The following is a 19,740-nucleotide window of genomic DNA, read 5'->3' as shown; positions in this document are numbered from 1 at the left end:
ACAGGAGCTGCTAGGTAGCCATCATTATGAAAAGGATTTCAAATGCTGATCACCGGCAATAATTACGCAAAAGGCAAGTTTTATTTATTTTATTTTTTTCCCCTCTCAGTGATGTTGAATCGATCTCTGCTTTTTGTTCCTTATATTGAGACTTTTCTGCAGATACCTCTTAATACAGGATTCAATGTTTAAGCTAGGATAATGAATGCTGGTTTAGAGCAATTGCATTCGCTAGAGTTCCGTCCTTCTGCCCCTCCTGATCTTATTAATGAGTAAAGGTATCGTTATCGGTATCATGTCTCCCTCAGACCCACCTATAAATGATTTAAGTAACCAACTGCTAAAGGATCAATTACATTACATGTCGTCATAATCAGGTCTCTAAAACACCATGCAAAGCCTACTTATTTAGCAGTGGTATAATAATACAACCTGGGTGTTAAATGAGTGGAACATTCACCTGGCTTGGAATAACTGCTAAAGACAAGATTTGATGACTGCAGAGGCCATAGTGTTAAATGTACTTTTCCAGAAGTCTTACATTCCTCTATTAATTTAAGTGAGTCTAGGAGTTTATTTGCTTTGTCTCTAGTGACCCTGGTCGAGCCACTGAGCTACAGATCAGTGCTTGACGGCTTTTCAAAACATCTCAACATATGCAACAAAATATTTAGCAAATCAAGCTTGTAAGCATTGCCTGTTAGTTTTAGGGTTTATGGGGTGGTTGCCATGGTTTCCAGGTAAAGAAAAAGTACTGCCAAGCCTCCACTGCATAAGCAGAAAATAATGCAAATCTTGTGTTCTGTTCTCCGCAAATTCCTGCTTTGTAAGTTCTTCTGCAACCTTTGTCCATGCACATTATGTAAGGTTATGCAAGCGTGCTCTGGGAAAATTAGGGATCACAGATCTTTGCAATTGAAAAGCACGTGCTAGTGTGCAGAGAGCAGTTATATACAGCCCACTTCACAAATGTGACACTGCAGTGTATATTTATAATATCTACACTTTCTCCCCCTCCCCCCTGGTAACTTAAAAGCATTCTTCTTTCACTTCAGAAAATAGAGTCAAGTGTTGTACAAATCTGAAGAAAAACTTGTTCTGGAGATTTCTCTGCATCAATCTATAAAGAAAGAAAAAAAAAAAAGTTATTCAGAAACAATTAAATGGTCATGGAAAAGATAAGCATAACACAGGCAAAGCATAGATGACTACGGTAACCAAATGTCTTACGTCGATTCATAAAACAGTACTCAAAGAAAAAAAATGTACAAGACCTGGATTGCCAGGAAGGTCACAATGAACACTGAAGTTTTGTTAGAAAGTCATGTTACACATTACCTTTCTCAATGGAAATGTAAAGAGCAGATCATTGTTCAAGACACACTCCACGCACCATAACCACTACAGTATACTGGAGTAGTTAATATGCCAAGAGGTCTCCAGCATGACTCCATTATAAGTAGTCAATTTGTTTTAGAATGGTTTGACTTAGTACCTGGGGTTTGCTTGTCCCCACTAGCACTCCTATTGACAGAGAGCCAGAAGCTTCCATTAGCTCTCTTGAGCCAAGTCCTGCATTACAGAGCTAGCTCATTGGCTGACCGTGTTAGCTGATCACGCTCAGCCAATGAACAAAGCCCTCCACAGCCAAGTTTAGCTCAGACAGAGATGCTTCGGTTTCTGGTGCAAGTAGTGCATTCAGGAAATAGCGTCCATCCCCCAATATCTTCACGTTTCATTTACATGTTTAGAATTATTTAGAATTGTTGATTGCTTGCAAGAAGGGTAATTTGCTGTATCTTATTAGCAGTACATTTGTGTAATCCACAGCTGAATTCGAATAATGGAAAGAAGAGCTTGAATGAGAAACGACAAGATTCCGGGAAGAAAAACAATAAAAGGAGCAGTTTGCCCATTATTTTAAGCTCACTTTTCCATTTGAATTCATTAAAATCCAGAGTTTAGTGAGTAACACTTTTTCCTGGGATATCATTGCATAGCTAATAATGCAGCCATTTATGTTCCCATCCGGACTGTATAACCTCTCACACTTATACACGTTGGGGTGAATTGTCAAATTCAAAACAAATTCTAATTATAGTCCAAAATAAACCAAACTGCAAAGTCAGCTGTGTTTTTATTTTTTTCCTGATTTTGTCCTAATAATGTGAAATTCACAGTTTAGTGAATAACCTTATAGGGTTAAACCCTACCGAAGGCCAAAGACCTGATTTGGAAACATTCTGCAACTCTGCTCTAGTCATGGCTTAAGTTTGCAATTCTGTGTTTAGTAAAACCTCTGGTTTTCTTAGAAAGCAGCTGCCATTAAACAGCTTGTTTTTTTTTTTGTTTGTTTACAAGTTTTTATATGTGATTCGCAAGCGGGGGCGCAGTCGTGATGACTAAGAGGGAAGAAATTCCCGATGAGACTGTGACCTGAGCAGATGGATCCGTTGAGTGACTGAATAAAGTATAGATCTGCCTGTGGCTTGGAAATGCTCGAGCCTTTTTGTGGTTATTTTTATTGGCTTTGATTTTGTTCTGTGAGAAGCAGAAGGTCTTGGAGTCCACAAATCACAAGTCTGGATGGAAAAAATAGCTGCCTTTTTAATCTGATATCAATGCCATTACTGCGTGTTCATATTGTCTCTTTATTGGAGCTTCAGGAAGCAGTGTAATGTATATCACACAAAGGAATATTAAATAAATGTCCCTGTCGATTACACTGTATGATTGATGTGATAAACCATCTTCTATCTGTGGTTTGAGTGAAGGACAGGTAACCATTACTAGTACGGTCACCCAGAGCTATCCGATTAACACATTTATTGTAGACATGTTGATATTATGGGTGTTTGAATGGGGAGAACAGGGAAGAGAAATAATCTATTAGAAAGGAACAGTGTAGGCATCTACCTAATTATTGTGTTTTTATCAATGAGACATTGGGATTTGTTTTGTTACATTTCCTGGTGGATCAATGTAGGACATGTAGTGAAACTGATGCTTCAGGGTATTTAATGACCTAGAGTAAATATTGGGAGAAGGGAGATGATCTGGGTACAAATACCACGGGCTAAAAGAATGTGCCCAGAGAAGGTGGTTTATACTTCGGAGATAGCTAGACAACTCACTAGATAAAGACTGCCAGCACTAAGACTGCTGTGCTCCCGTCAGGATGTGTCCCATAGACCGTCAAATGGATGCACAGTTTTAATTGTAACATCTATAAAATAATGGACTTTAGTCTAGACCAGAGTTTCCCAATTGGTGTTCCACGGAACCCTGGAGTTCCGTCGTAATTTTGGGAAACAAAATGGCCGCTGCGATAATTGACGTGGGTGATGAGGGAGCACTCTCCCCTGCTCAGCTCTCTTGCGCGCACAGCAGTGATGCTGGAGCCGGAATATGACGTCACTCCGGCCCCCGCATTCAATAAGGCGCGCGAGGGAGCTGAGCAGGAAGATCACTGCTCCCTCGCTGCCTGCACGCCAGCTGCTCAGCCGAGCAGCCCCACTTGACCCCAGAGAAACTCCATGCCAGCACTCTCAAAGGTAGGAAGGCTGGGTTGAGTGAAATTTTAAAATATATTCTCAGTGTGTGTGTTTGTCAGTAAGAGTGTATGTGTGTCTGTCAAAGAGTATGTGTGTGTTTGTATGTGCCTATGTGTGTATTTGTGAGTCAAGATGTGTGTGTATCTGTGTGTCAGATACACACACACACCTTGATACACAGTGTGTGTATCTGTGTGTCAGATTCATACACACACCGGCACATACAAAAAGCTGCGCAAATTTCTTTTTTGAGGTGGGGAATTTATTGGGAACCCCTGGTCTGGACAGAGTGAATTAATTAACAGATGATGATCTTCTGATTGTCTTTGGAACCCCATCCCTTCCTTAGTGATGTGGAATTTTGAATGTTACATAAAACTGGTGGACTGTGTACCTTGTGTTGTGTAGTAAACTTTAACAATTAAAAAACAACAAAAAAAAAAACATTTAAAATAATAGCCATGGTTGCTCTGGCCAGGCAAGCTATTCCTTAATTCCTTGGGCAGATTCAGCCATTTAAAACATAGCTCGTCGGGGGCGGGGCCTGACCGCGGAGCTGTGAGGACGCTCACCACAGCAGCTCCTGCTAAACTCGGCACTTCACGCTAAATTTCACAGACCCACAGGCACCTAATCGTGATTTCAAAGCTACCACTCGAGAGTAGACACCGAGGGGAAGAGAAAGATACCTCTCTCGCGACGAACCGAGCGCAACTCACTATGAGGCCTACAAGCGTGGCAGGCGCAGGGGAGACGGCCGCTTCCCAGCTGCATTGCCACGCCGGGAATCTGTCTGCATGCCCTCGATCCCCCCCCTCTGCACCGGTGGGGGTTATCCCGGTCTACCCCCAACCGACTACCTGGCAAAGCAATGGGCCGGTTCCGGCTATGTGGAGCCCTAAATCAACCGACCCGGCGGTCCTTAAAATGGCGGATGTCTCCTACACCTCAGACGCATGGCGGGAAACAGGGATGAGGCTGAACAGCATCTTCGCCATTTTCTGGGAGTCCCTGGAAACCCGCATGAGAGCCCCAGAATCTGAAGAACCACTCCAGACTCCATCACAGCACACCCCACGGGTGACCAGACGGGGAAAAGCAGCTGCGCAACCCCAACAACAGGTGTCTCATGAGGGTGACGCTAACCCGAATAGGAGGGGGCAGAGTCAGGTCACAAGGCCCAAAAAAACGGGAGCTGGACGGCGGCAGAGGGTCCAGCACTCTCACCCTCAATGCAAGGCAGTGAACCAGAGGAGACCTCCGAAGCTAAGCACAAGACCTCCACAGACAAGGCAAGCGAAGCGGAGGGGAGCTGGACCAGGGGAGGTGACCGCGACGGGAAGGTACATGCAGAGCTACCCCAGCCCAAGACAGGCAAACCTTACCCGACACACAGCTCGGTTGGAGCTACACTCAGCACCCTCAGCAACTCTGCATAGCCCAGGGGACGTCAGCCCCTTTACACCAAGGAGATCACATCAGCTGCACCGATCACCACAGCCCCAACAAGGCATCGGCTGACCCCCAGAGGGAATAGGACTCAAAGCCAGGCATAGTACCCTCTGTCACACAGCCCTCTGTGCCCCATTTGAACTCTCACAAATGTATACTGGATTCTGTAAATCTGTCTAAATCGTTGAAAAGTATGCTTCTAAATGTTTCTAATATCTCTTAACTAAGCAATTTATAAGTAAGCTATCAGACCTAGCAGGAAACATCTACCCTAAGTATTCACCACCATTCCATACCTTGTGTTGCGCTTACCTGCTAGTAGATATACTCGATTATTACTATTTGATTACCTAATGCTCTTTACTTAACATGTCCCAATCGAGTACAGCTTGTTATTTCAGTCTAAGCAATCTCTATGTATGTTGGATGCTCAAAATCAGCTAACTAGATGTACCGACGATATTACCTACAGTCATGAAACAGAGTTAGCTGTTAAACCTTTTATAGCCCGCTTAACACTTCTATGTCTACAATGTTATGCATGCCACTACTCGAGATTTGCAAAACTACTTAACTATCGTCACCTTGTTGTTTATTACGTTTAAAAAAAAAAAAAGTGCTGTTAAAGATTACCGCGACAATGTATAATTTGTATTATTACACTGGCATGTATCTGCTGTCGTGGAAAAACAAGCATGCTTGTGAATTTTAAAGCACTGCAAAAATAAAGAATTAAAAAAAAAAAAACATAGCTCGTCTTTATAAGACTTAATTAATTTGCACTGACTGCAGTGTACTTTTCGCCTCAGTGTTTCGATGTCTCTATCTACCCAATCGGGCATGTTACAGAAAGTGACAGAGAAGCCAGAACTGACATGTCCTCTGCATAGTGCGTGGTTCTTCTGCCGTCAGCTGAAAATGTACTCTGAATTTTACATAAATTCACATTTACAGGTGACTGAGATTTACTGCCTCCCTAATCGCTAGCTCATGCCAAGGTAAGTATATTGGGATGCAGAGTTAGAGAGAATTTGGACTACCACATTTAATACTTATTCAAAATCGATTTCAGGCGTTAACGCAATCATTTGATAAGTCAGGAATACATGGAAAAAGCATGTTTTAAGATAAAACCAGCCAAATTGGAATCATTCTTTAAAATTCTCGATTTAGTGAATAAGCCCCAAACAATCTGCTTCTCAGTGTATTCACCTTGTGTAGAAAAGACTTATTCTCATAGTAGGTGATTACGGCTTCAGTCGCCTGGTAAAACTTCTCCAGCCTCCTGCGGATGGTCTCTGCACTGGTTTCGCTCTGCCAATTGGTTTTGCTTCTATTCAACAGACGCCGGCTCATCGTTTGTGCAGAACATCCCAGGTAGACAACGGCGTTGGGCTGACTGATCTGTAGATTTACAAATAAACATTTATACAAGTATATTAAAAAGAAATAAACAAGGGAACTGCAACTTCCACTGGGCAATAAATATCTGAACATTATTTTAAAGTAAAACATTTATTCATTTACAAAATACTAAATTAAAACTGTAATCATTTTATTACTATGTAAAAGAAAAAAGTGACCTGTATTATAGCTTCTTTGCATAATTTTGTCATATTATATGCAGTTCAATGTCGTACGTGCTTTTCTTACCCTTTGTCGATGAGGCTATAGTAAAGGCAATTTCTCCATTTTCTATAATGGCACATTATGACCATTTACAATTAATCTTTGAATGGCAGTTTTTGTTTATTAAATGTTAATACATTTATCACTGCAATTTTAAAGGACCACTCTAGGCACCCAGACCACTTCAGCTTAATGAAGTGGTCTGGGTGCCAGGTCCAGCTAGGATTAACCCTTTTTTATATAAACATAGCAGTTTCAGAGAAACTGCTATGTTTATATAAGGGTTAAGCCAGCCTCTAAATCCTCTAGTGGCTGTCTCACTGACAGCCGCTAGAGGCGCTTGTGTGATTCTCACTGTGAAAATCACAGTGAGAGCACGCAAGCGTCCATAGGAAAGCATTGATAATGCTTTCCTATGCGACCGGCTGAATGCGCGCGCAGCCGAAAGGGAGGATCGGAGGCGGAGAAGAGGAGGAGAGCTCCCCGCCCGGCGCTGGAATAAAGGTAAGTTTTAACCCTTTCCTCTCCCCAGAGCCGGGCGGGAGGGTGTCCTTGAGGGTGGGGGCACCCTCAGGGCACTATAGTGGTCCTTTAAGAAAAGCTTTCATTTCTGAACAAAACTCTACTTTCCCTACCGTAAGTAGAAACATTCTGATTGGAGAGTTGAGCTATAGTCTTTCCATTCTGTGGCCTTAGCGTGTAATTAGTTACATAAGCAGCAATGTCATGCGTTAGTTACAGAAGCAGCGATGCCATGCATTAGTTACATAAGCAGCAATGTCATGCATTAGTTACATAAGCAGCAATGTCATGCGTTAGTTACAGAAGCAGCGATGCCATGCATTAGTTACATAAGCAGCGATGTCATGCATTAGTTACATAAGCAGCAATGTCATGCATTAGTTGCAGGAGCAGCGATGTCATGCATTAGTTGCAGAAGCAGCGATGCCATGCGTTAGTTACATAAGCAGCAATGTCATGCATTAGTTGCAGGAGCAGCGATGTCATGCATTAGTTGCAGAAGCAGCGATGCCATGCGTTAGTTACATAAGCAGCGATGTCATGCATTAGTTGCAGGAGCAGCGATGTCATGCATTAGTTGCAGGAGCAGCGATGTCATGCGTTAGTTACAGAAGCAGCGATGCCATGCGTTAGTTACATAAGCAGCGATGTCATGCATTAGTTGCAGGAGCAGCGATGTCATGCATTAGTTGCAGGAGCAGCGATGTCATGCATTAGTTGCAGAAGCAGCGATGCCATGCGTTAGTTACATAAGCAGCGATGTCATGCATTAGTTACATAAGCAGCGATGTCATGCATTAGTTGCAGGAGCAGCGATGTCATGCATTAGTTGCAGGAGCAGCGATGTCATGCATTAGTTGCAGGAGCAGCGATGTCATGCATTAGTTGCAGAAGCAGCGATGCCATGCGTTAGTTACATAAGCAGCGATGTCATGCATTAGTTACATAAGCAGCGATGTCATGCATTAGTTGCAGGAGCAGCGATGTCATGCATTAGTTGCAGGAGCAGCGATGTCATGCGTTAGTTACAGAAGCCGTGATGCCATGCATTATTTGCAGAAGAAATTAAGTCATGCATCAGTTATAGAAGCAGTCATGTCAATCATAAATTAAGAAGCAGCGATGTCATGCATTAGTTACAGAAGCAGCGATGTCATGCATTAGTTACAGGAGCAGTGATGTCATGCATTAGTTACAGAAGCAGTGATGTCATGCATTAGTTACAGAAGCAGTGATGTCATGCATTAGTTGCAGGAGCAGCGATGTCATGCATTAGTTGCAGAAGCAGCGATGCCATGCGTTAGTTACATAAGCAGCAATGTCATGCATTAGTTGCAGGAGCAGCGATGTCATGCATTAGTTGCAGAAGCAGCGATGCCATGCGTTAGTTACATAAGCAGCGATGTCATGCATTAGTTGCAGGAGCAGCGATGTCATGCATTAGTTACAGAAGCAGTGATGTCATGCATTAGTTACAGAAGCAGTGATGTCATGCATTAGTTACAGAAGCAGTGATGTCATGCATTAGTTACAGAAGCAGCGATGTCATGCATTAGTTACAGAAGCAGTGATGCCATGCATTAGTTGCAGGAGCAGCGATGTCATGCGTTAGTTACAGAAGCAGTGATGTCATGCATTAGTTACAGAAACAGTGATGTCATGCATTAGTTGCAGAAGCAGTGATGTCATGCGTTAGTTACAGAAGCAGTGATGTCATGCATTAGTTACAGAAGCAGTGATGTCATGCATTAGTTGCAGAAGCAGTGATGTCATGCATTAGTTACAGGAGCAGTCATGTCATGCATTAGTTGCAGAAGCAGTGAGGTCATGCATTAGTTACAGGAGCAGTGATGTCATGCATTAGTTGCAGAAGCAGTGAGGTCATGCATTAGTTACAGGAGCAGTGATGTCATGCATTAGTTACAGAAGCAGTGATGTCATGCATTAGTTGCAGGAGCAGCGATGTCATGCATTAGTTGAAGGAGCAGCGATGTCATGCATTAGTTACAGAAGCAGCGATGTCATGCATTAGTTACAGAAGCAGTGATGTCATGCATTAGTTGCAGGAGCAGCGATGTCATGCATTAGTTGAAGGAGCAGCGATGTCATGCATTAGTTACAGAAGCAGCGATGCCATGCATTATTTGCAGAAGAAATTAAGTCATGCATCAGTTATAGAAGCAGTCATGTCAATCATAAATTAAGAAGCAGTGATGTCATGCATTAGTTACATAAGCAGCGATGTCATGCATTAGTTGAAGGAGCAGCGATGTCATGCATTAGTTGAAGGAGCAGCGATGTCATGCATTAGTTGAAGGAGCAGCGATGTCATGCGTTAGTTACAGAAGCAGCGATGCCATGCATTAGTTACAGAAGCAGCGATGTCATGCATTAGTTACAGAAGCAGTGATGCCATGCATTATTTGCAGAAGAAATTAAGTCATGCATCAGTTATAGGAGCAGTCATGTCAATCATAAATTAAGAAGCAGCGATGTCATGCATTAGTTACAGAAGCAGCGATGTCATGCATTAGTTACAGGAGCAGTGATGTCATGCATTAGTTACAGAAGCAGTGATGTCATGCATTAGTTACAGAAGCAGTGATGTCATGCATTAGTTACAGGAGCAGTGATGTCATGCATTAGTTACAGAAGCAGCGATGTCATGCATTAGTTACAGAAGCAGTGAGGTCATGCATTAGTTACAGGAGCAGTGATGTCATGCATTAGTTACAGAAGCAGTGATGTCATGCATTAGTTACAGAAGCAGTGATGTCATGCATTAGTTACAGGAGCAGTGATGTCATGCATTAGTTGCAGAAGCAGTGATGTCATGCATTAGTTACAGAAGCAGTGATGTCATGCATTAGTTACAGGAGCAGTGATGTCATGCATTAGTTACAGGAGCAGTGATGTCATGCATTAGTTATAAACGCAATGATGTCACTGTGATTCTGGAAAGCAATAGGGATTTCTCTTTATAAAAAGATGTGAAACAGTCATTGCCCAATAGAATTGTCAGTTTTATTCAGAAATGTTTAAATGGAAACACAATATATGGCTTTAAATTCAGGTGCGTGTAATTTAAAAGTCTTTTAAATGTTTGGCTTGCTTTGAAAAGTACTGAAAATCTTTGTATTATTTCTGTATATTAATCCTCACCTTGCATTCAAACTCCTCGGCCTGTTTGACCTCGCAGGGAAATCCGTCCAGGATGAAGCCCTTTGTGTTTCCCGCGGAGGATGTCATTGCTTCTTTAAGAATTTCTAGAATGATATCCTGATGGAGGAAACAGAAAACCTGATAAGAGAGACAGGATGCACAGAATTCCTCCTCCATTATCCCTGCGTAGAGACAGGCCCAGTCATAGTACCGGACACATCAATATGGGACCCAGAGATAGTGCCTGATACCCAAATACTGGGCCCAGAGTGAGTGCCTGACACATCAACATGGGGCCCAGAGTGAGTGCCTGGTACCCAAATACTGGGCCCAAAGTGGGTACGTGACACATCAACATGGGGCCCAGAGTGAGTGCCTGATACCCAAATACTGGGCCCAGAGTGAGTGCCTGGTACCCAAATACTGGGCCCAAAGTGGGTACGTGACACATCAACATGGGGCCCAGAGAGAGTGCCTGGTACCCAAATACTGGGCCCAGAGAGAGTACCCAATACATCAACATGGGGCCCAGAGAGAGTGCCTGGTACCCAAATACTGGGCCCAGAGAGAGTACCCAACACATCAACATGGGGCCCAGAGAGAGTGCCTGGTACCCAAATACTCGGCCCAAAGTGGTTACCTGACACATCAACATGGGGCCCAGAGAGAGTGCCTGATACCCAAATACTGGGCCCAAAGTGGTTACCTGACACATCAACATGGGGCCCAGAGAGAGTGCCTGATACCCAAATACTGGGCCCAGAGAGAGTACCCAACACAACAACATGGGGCCCAGAGAGAGTGCCAGGTACCCAAATACTGGGCCCAGAGAGAGTGCCTGACACATCAACATGGGGCCCAGAGAGAGTGCCTGGTACCCAAATACTGGGCCCAAAGTGGGTACCTGACACATCAACATGGGGCCCAGAGAGAGTGCCTGGTACCCAAATACTGGGCCCAAAGTGGGTACCTGACACATGAACATTGGGCCAAGAGAGAGTGCCTGATACCTAAATACTGGGCCCAGAGTGAGTGCCTGACATATCAACATGGGGCCCAGAGAGAGTGCCTGATACCCAAATACTGGGCCCAGAGTGTGTGCCTGACACATCAACATGGGGCCCAGAGAGAGTGCCTGGTACCCAAATACTGGGCCCAAGGTGGGTACCTGACATCAATATGGAACCCAGAGAGAGTGCCTGGTACCCAAATACTGGGCCCAGAGTGAGTGCCTGACCCATCAACATGGGGCCCAGAGAGTGTGCCTGGTACCCAAATACTGGGCCCAAAGTGGGTACCTAACACATCAATATGGGACCCAGAGAGAGTGCCTGATACCCAAATACTGGGCCCAGAGTGAGTACCCGATACCCCAGTATTGGGTCTAATCGATGTACATAACACCAAAGTGATGTGGAAGAGTAAGTTCACACTTGGAGCATAAGCTGATGGGCAGCAATTTAGTTTAGGATGAATGAGTCTCAGAGAGGGGGTATATAGGGAGCATTTAGGAAGAAGGAGTCAATAATAAAATATAACAAATAACTACACAGATTTGGTTTAGTGGGGGGTTAATAACCATACAGTTTTTTAACCTTCACAGTACTTATAGATTTGAAGGAATTGTGCTCTCCATTTCTCCAGTGGTCACTCACCAGCGGCACTGGGTCCCCTCTCTCCATAAAGTCTTTAATCAGTTTGCTTCTTTCTGATACCGTTGCGAGATCATTCTGAAGAAGGTCGCCAACGCAGAGGTGCGTCAGTCCATATTTCTGAGTAAGTTTTTCACACTGAGTCCCTTTGCCTGACCCTGGGCCTCCTGTTATACACAGAATAAAAAAACACATTATATATTATGGTGCAGAATATTCTTCACTGAAATCCACGTGTTTCATGCAGTAATAAATATTGAGATACTGGCTGATTCTAGCACTCAATGCCTGTGATCCTCAGGCACCTCTTTCCTGCATTGGCGGCTCAAGTACTATACATTGGGTATCGAAAGTCATGGTTGGCGCTGCATTTCAAATTGTTAGGATGTCTTGGTAGCTGGTGACCTTAAAATCAATGATGAACTAAATATCGTTTAAAATATGTTTCCAGGTTCATTCAGAACTGCTGGCTTTATTGTGTAGCACACGGTGCACTTCTGGGTTCATATAAAAACTTATATCATATAAAAACTTTCACAAGTTGCTAAACACAGGTTAGATTGTTCAGGACGATTTAAAACAACTAATTACCCAGATGAAAAGAAAAAGAAAAAAATAAGCTTGGTAAAAATGAAAAAAATACATTAAAACAAAAAAATAGTGGAGCGTGTTTGAAATAATAATAATTAGATTATCTAAACGGAATAGTGTGATTGGATACAGATGTCCAAATTTCACTATTTGGGTTCCTGTTGACTGGGCAAGCTGAAGGGCGAAACGCGTATATGAGAGCCAGGATCGACTGAGACTCTTTTGCCAATGTGGCTTATTTTATATGTAAGTAAATAAAGCTTTTATACTTAATCCGCTCTGCTGCCTGCTGTCTACTTCTGGTCCCTATTTGGGAAGTGCTCTCTCAAAAGTAGCACAATGCCTTTAAAAAAAAAAAAAATGATGATGTACATAGGCTCTGGTCCGTGTAAGCAGGTCTCACTGCCACCTTATTATGTTTATTCTGCATAATACCGTCTGCACTATTTGGTTTCTTCTTTTTCCGTTTACCGAATTGAGGATATCATCAAGGCATTTTACATACCAAGAAGGTGTGGTGAAACCTCATTAAGACACCAACAACACAACACAACTTAGAGCCGGGTTTTACTAGGTTCTACCTATATGAGTTGGGAATTGCCACATTCATCACAATTTCATTAACTATTAATAGTGTCACACTATTTGCTATATTTCTCTCTTTTTTTTTTTTTTTACATGTGGGGCTGTATCCATTTGAATCTCATACAAGGAAATTATGGTCCATATAAGAATGACTTCTGTATCCAATCATATTATTCTGTTTAGGTCATTTCATTATTACTGTTTTTTGTCAATCTTTCTTTTATTAAAGGCATTTAATATGGGGTACAAAAGAGAAATCGGGGGGGAACGTACGAATGAGTAACAGTATGGAATTATTAGTGTTTTATACATGCTTCACTATTTTTTATTTTAAGATGCTTTTTTGGTGTTGCTTTATCGACATCAAATTGTGTGCATAGAAGGATTATACATGTGTGTTTCTTGCGTTTTTATGCAGTAAGTATCACTACACTCGTCGTTTTAACATTTTTAAATAGTTTGTCGAAAACAGAATAAATCCTCAATATGCCGTTGAAACTGACTCGTAAAAAGAAAATCCCAGGAGGTGAAAACATGCTCTGAATCTTGGACTGATGAGTTTCTAAAACTACAATTACCTGCTTGAGTGTTGTTGCAATTAATTTCTGCATCTAATACAGGGGAGTGCAGTCATTTAAGATGTTGTTTTATGATTCATTAATTTGACAAATGAATATTGAATTCCCCCCGGCTGTGCTCAATAAAACCAGAGTGCATCAATGCAGAATAAGCCAAGCACTGGACTATAGGACTGGAATGTACATTCAAAAGAAGAAATACAGAGCTTCTCTTTAAACTATGTCTTTATATATTAAGCTCATTTCTAACCAAGATGGCCTTTGCAGAGCAACATGGTTTCAAAGTATTGAAGGTGCAACAAAATAGTTTACAAGAGATCGGATCATGAAACGCGCAGGACTGAAGTAATTAAAAACGTGTGTTATGTCAGGGCATTTATCCCCAAACAATCACACTCAGACGTTCCACTGCGCACCAATCTTCTTAGAAAAGGTACATTTATTTGCAAAAAATATAAAACATGGAAATACAAGCATAAAATTGCCTAGAACAGTCCTCATATGCGCCGGTCCTATATCATATAGTATGTGAAGGTTGAAAACAACATGCTCTGTAATCCTAGCCTGTCATAATATGCAGTAAATCCCACTGGGAAAAAAATATTTGTCAAAGGTATAACAGAGGCTAGAATTTTTTTTTATAAAAGTACAGCACCTGTGAGAAGGGGGAAGAACCACATAGAAGTGACATAAAGAAGGACCGAAATGCCCTGAACGCGTTTCTAGCCTGGCACAGCGCTTTCTCAACATGACTGAGAAAGCACCGTGCAGGGCATTTCAGTCTTTCCTTGGGTCACTTCGTCTGATTGTTATGTCAAGGCAGGCAGAACAGGATAGAAGCAGTATAATCAGCCAACAGGTCTGCAATTATCTGGATCGAGATGGGTCCCTGACATAGCCATGTGCAAGGGATGTGCCAGTTATCAGGTACACCCTCATTCAGAACTTAAAGGTAAACTCTAGTCACCAAACCAGATTTAGCATAATGAAGCAGTTTTTGTGTATAGATCATGTCCCTGCAGTCTTACTGCTCAATTCTCTGTCATTTAGGAGTTAAATCACTTGTGTCTCTGTTTATCCAGTGCTAGCCACACCTTCCCGGCTGTCACTGACACAGCCTGCATAAAAGCAAAATGGTTTAAATTTCAATCAGCTCTTAACTTACTTTTTTGCTCTGCAAATTAAACTTTAATGACAAACAGGAGACAATAAAGGAAGTTGAAATATTACACAGGAAGTGTTTAGGAAGGCAGTGTAAGTCACATGCAGGGAGGTGTGGCTTGGGCTGCAGAAAACAAAGTGATTTATCCCTAAATGGCAGAGAACGGAGGGGGCATGATCTGTACACCAAAACTGATTCATTAAGATAGTTATGTTTGTGTCTGATAATCTCCCAGAACCACGCTTTTCACTTATCGTAGTACAAGTAAACTTAGCATAATTATTATTTTAAACGATGTGTGACTGGAAGGTCCCGGGACTTTCTTTGGTTTAAAGCTGTTTAATTTCTCCGCAACGACCTGTAAATGCTTTTGAACGCTAGCATTATAACACAGTAAAATGTGATACTGCAGGCAACACACTATGTCTTCGCTCGCACGCAAATAGATAAAGCACTCTTAATCTGCCTAGCATACTCTAAACACATTGACCTAGCTAAGACTGCTCATATATAAGCTACCTCATAATCTGTCTAGCACATAGAAACATAGAAACATAGAAACATAGAATGTGACGGCAGATAAGAACCATTCGGCCCATCTAGTCTGCCCAGTTTTCTAAATACTTTCATTAGTCCCTGGCCTTATCTTATAGTTAGGATAGCCTTATGCCTATCCCACGCATGCTTAAACTCCTTTACTGTGTTAACCTCTACCACTTCAGCTGGAAGGCTATTCCATGCATCCACTACCCTCTCAGTAAAGTAATACTTCCTGATATTATTTTTAAACCTTTGTCCCTCTAATTTAAGACTATGTCCTCTTGTTGTGGTAGTTTTTCTTCTTTTAAATATAGTCTCCTCCTTTACTGTGTTGATTCCCTTTATGTATTTAAATGTTTCTATCATATCCCCCCTGTCTCGTCTTTCCTCCATGCTATACATGTTAAGATCCTTTAACCTTTCCTGGTAAGTTTTATCCTGCAATCCATGAACCAGTTTAGTAGCCCTTCTTTGAACTCTCTCTAAGGTATCAATATCCTTCTGAAGATAGGGTCTCCAGTACTGTGTACAGTACTCCAAGTGAGGTCTCACCAGTGTTCTGTACAATGGCATGAGCACTTCCCTCTTTCTACTGCTAATACCTCTCCCTATACAACCAAGCATTCTGCTAGCATTTCCTGCTGCTCTATTACATTGTCTGCCTACCTTTAAGTCCTCAGAAATAATCACCCCTAAATCCCTTTCCTCAGATGTTGAGGTTAGGACTCTATCAAATATTCTGTACTCTGCCCTTGGGTTTTTACGTCCAAGATGCATTATCTTGCACTTATCCACATTAAATGTCAGTTGCCACAACTCTGACCATTTTTCTAGTCTACCTAAATCATTTTCCATTTGGCTTATCCCTCCTGGAACATCAACCCTGTTACATATCTTAGTGTCATCCGCAAAAAGACACACCTTACCATCAAGACCTTCTGCAATATCACTAATAAAAATATTAAAGAGAATGGGTCCAAGTACAGATCCCTGAGGTACCCCACTGGTGACAAGCCCAAGCTTCGAATATACTCCATTGACTACAACCCTCTGTTGCCTGTCACTCAGCCACTGCCTTACCCATTCAACAATATTGGAATCCAAACTCAAAGATTGTAGTTTGTTGATAAGCCTTCTATGTGCAACAGTGTCAAAAGCCTTACTGAAATCGAGGTAAGCAATGTCTACTGCACCACCCTGATCTATAATTTTAGTTACCCAATCAAAAAAATCAATAAGATTAGTTTGGCATGATCTCCCTGAAGTAAACCCATGTTGTCTCTGATCTTGAAATCCATGTGTTTTTAGATGTTCAACAATCCTATCCTTTAACATGGTTTCCATCACTTTCCCCACTACTGAAGTTAGGCTTACTGGCCTATAGTTGCCCGACTCCTCCCTATTACCTTTCTTGTGAATGGGCACAACATTCGCTAACTTCCAATCTTCTGGGACTACTCCTGTTATCAATGATTGGTTAAATAAATCTGTTAATGGTTTTGCTAGTACACCACTAAGCTCTTTTAATAGCTTTGGGTGTATTCCATCAGGTCCCATTGACTTATTTGTCTTTACTTTTGACAGTTGAAATAGAACCTCTTCCTCTGTAAACTCACGTGTAATAAATGACTCATTTATCCTTTTTCTTAACTGAGGTCCCTTTCCTTCATTTTCATCTGTAAATACCGAACAAAAATATTCATTGAGGCAGTCAGCTAGACCTTTATCCTCATCTACATACCTTCCTTCTTTTGTTTTTAATCTAACTAATCCTTGTTTTACTTTTCTTTTCTCATTTATGTATCTAAAAAAGGTTTTGTCCCCCTTTTTTACTGACTGTGCTATTTTCTCTTCTGTGTGTGATTTGGAAGCTCTTATAACTTGCTTAGCCTCTTTCTGCCTAATCTTATAGGTCATTCTGTCTTCCTCACTCTGGGTTTTTTTATAATTACTAAATGCTAACTTTTTGTTTTTTACTATTTTGGCTACATCTGTGGAGTACCACAGTGGTTTCTTGAATTTTTTGCTTTTACTGACAAGCCTAATGCAATTTTCTGTTGCCTTCAGTAGTGCAACTTTTAAATAATCCCATTTCTTTTGGACTCCATTTAAATTGCTCCAGTCTGATATTGACTCCTTTACACATATTCTAATTTTGGAAAAGTCTGTTTTTCTAAAGTCTAAAACTTTTGTTTTTGTGTGGTGTGACTCAGTCACTGTTCTTATATTAAACCACACTGACTGATGATCACTGGATCCTAAACTTTCACCTACAGTAATATCTGATACCAAATCTCCATTTGTTAACACTAAATCTAGTATGGCCTCTTTACGAGTTGGCTCCTCAACGACTTGTTTTAGAGACAATCCCAGTAGGGAGTTTAGAATATGTGTGCTCCTGGCACAAGTAGCTATTTTTGTTTTCCAATTTATATCAGGAAGATTAAAGTCACCCATGATGATAACTTCCCCCTTCATTGTCATTTTAGCTATTTCTTCAACTAGTAGATTATCTAACTCTTCAATTTGTCCTGGGGGCCTATAAATCACACCTACACGAGTTACTGTGTGATTACCAAATTCTAACGTAACCCAAACTGACTCTATGTTCGCCTCACTAACCTTTATTAGGCTAGATTTTATGCTATTCTTTACATACAGGGCCACCCCTCCCCCTTTCTTGCCTTCCCTGTCTTTTCTATATAAAGAGTACCCTGGTATTGCTATGTCCCAGTCATTTTTCTCATTATACCATGTCTCAGTAACAGCGACTAAATCTACACTATCAGTTGCCATTATTGCCACAAGTTCATGGATCTTATTCCCTAAACTGCGAGCATTTGTAGACATGACTCTAAGCTTATCATTTTTTAACACACTTGCTACAGGCACCTTCTGTCCTTGTTTTGGGGGACAATTGGATTGATGTTTTATCACCCTTTTGCCCCCCCCTCCTAGTTTAAATACATCCTAGCAAAACCTCTGAACTGCTCACTGAGAACATTTGTTCCCTTTTGAGAAAGATGCAAACCATCTTTTTTGTACAGTTTATTTCCATTCCAAACAGAGCTACCATGAGCAATAAAGCCAAATCCTTGCTCCCGACACCATTCACCAAGCCACAAGTTAAAGTCCCTAATACGCATCCGCCTGTCATTCTGAGTGTTATGCACAGGCAGAACTTCAGAGAATGACAATGTGGAAGCAACCTGCCGTATATCATTGGCAAAAACACTAAAAACTTCCTTAACCTCTGAAACCTCATTGCAAGCCAAGTCATTTGTCCCTAAATGGACAAGTACATCCAATTCCCCTTCCTGCTTTTGCTTGCTTAACAATATTACCGATACATACTATAACATAAAAGTTTTCTTCCACAACTATCACAGACAGTAAGGAAAGCTCACACTCTATCACTGTCTACCCACTGTCTATCTCTCCCCTGAAACACAAAAATGTGCTGCCTATCTATATGCCACGTTATGTTTAATATGTCTGTTATTATACTGCTTGCGACTGCTATTGTGGCTGACCAAGCTACTGTTATACCATGCACAACAGAGAATAAAGAATTAAAAAAAAAGATAGTTATGTTTGGTGCCTATAGTGTTTTATTGCCCACACTGCCTCCCTTATGGCCCTACTTACTCTTATGTGCCTTTCTAAAACACCTTATTATCTTGTCGAAGATTAGTAGAAACTAAGAAAGGTTCCAGATTAACAATAATGTACGTAAATAAAACCCGCTGAGTAGCTGGACCTAATGAACTACTGTACATTACAATCAAAAGGTGCACAAGTGACACTTCCATTCAAGCACACACACATGATACCATGTTGAGTGTAAGGTCTTTATGGATCACATTACTGTGACTACATGTAAATGGGTTACACCATGGTATCTTAAAGGTGTGCAAAATAGAGATTTGCAGCAGTGGAGTGCAAGGTTAATGAAGGAATCTGTGAATCCAGGCAGGAATCACAGTAGGTGTCTGGATACCAGTCTACATGGTCAGAACAAGCAGGGATAACTGGAATAATCAAACCAAGAACTAGGACAGGGAAGGCAGCATTTAAGTACACTATGAAGCTAGGCAAAGGGTTGGATCAAATAATAGAGCATCTTAAAGGACCACTCTAGGCACCCAGACCACTTCAGCTTAATGAAGTGGTCTGGGTGCCAGGTCCAGCTAGGGTTAACCCATTTTTTTTTTTTATAAACATAGCAGTTTCAGAGAATCTGCTATGTTTATAAATGGGTTAAGCCTTCCCCCAAAGACTCTAGCAGCTGTCTCATTGACAGCCGCTAGAGG

General features: G+C 41.6%; 1 protein-coding gene across 2 annotated transcripts in view; it reads right to left on the bottom strand.

Annotated features, from left to right (window-relative positions):
• Positions 1 to 340: 340 nt before the first annotated feature.
• The window catches only part of AK5 (adenylate kinase 5), a 264,357-nt gene continuing 244,957 nt past the window's right edge, over positions 341 to 19,740 (bottom strand). Inside the window, exons 11-15 of one of the 2 annotated variants that reach the window (XR_010084077.1) lie at positions 11,975 to 12,138; positions 10,320 to 10,436; positions 6,219 to 6,410; positions 476 to 1,120; positions 342 to 432 (exon numbers count right to left, since the gene is read on the bottom strand). Coding sequence is in view for 1 of the 2 variants with exons in the window: in XM_063427944.1 (XP_063284014.1) it covers positions 1,052 to 1,120; positions 6,219 to 6,410; positions 10,320 to 10,436; positions 11,975 to 12,138 (542 nt within the window). In the remaining variant the exon portion in view is untranslated. Of the gene's footprint in view, positions 1,121 to 6,218; positions 6,411 to 10,319; positions 10,437 to 11,974; positions 12,139 to 19,740 lie in introns of both variants that reach the window. The other variant, XM_063427944.1, reaches the window with a different exon arrangement.

This window comes from Pelobates fuscus, chromosome 7 (assembly GCF_036172605.1).
Source record: "Pelobates fuscus isolate aPelFus1 chromosome 7, aPelFus1.pri, whole genome shotgun sequence".
Lineage (NCBI taxonomy): Eukaryota > Metazoa > Chordata > Amphibia > Anura > Pelobatidae > Pelobates > Pelobates fuscus.
The sequence above is the reverse complement of the archived record's forward strand: the minus strand, read 5'-3'. Positions and strand labels throughout refer to the sequence as shown.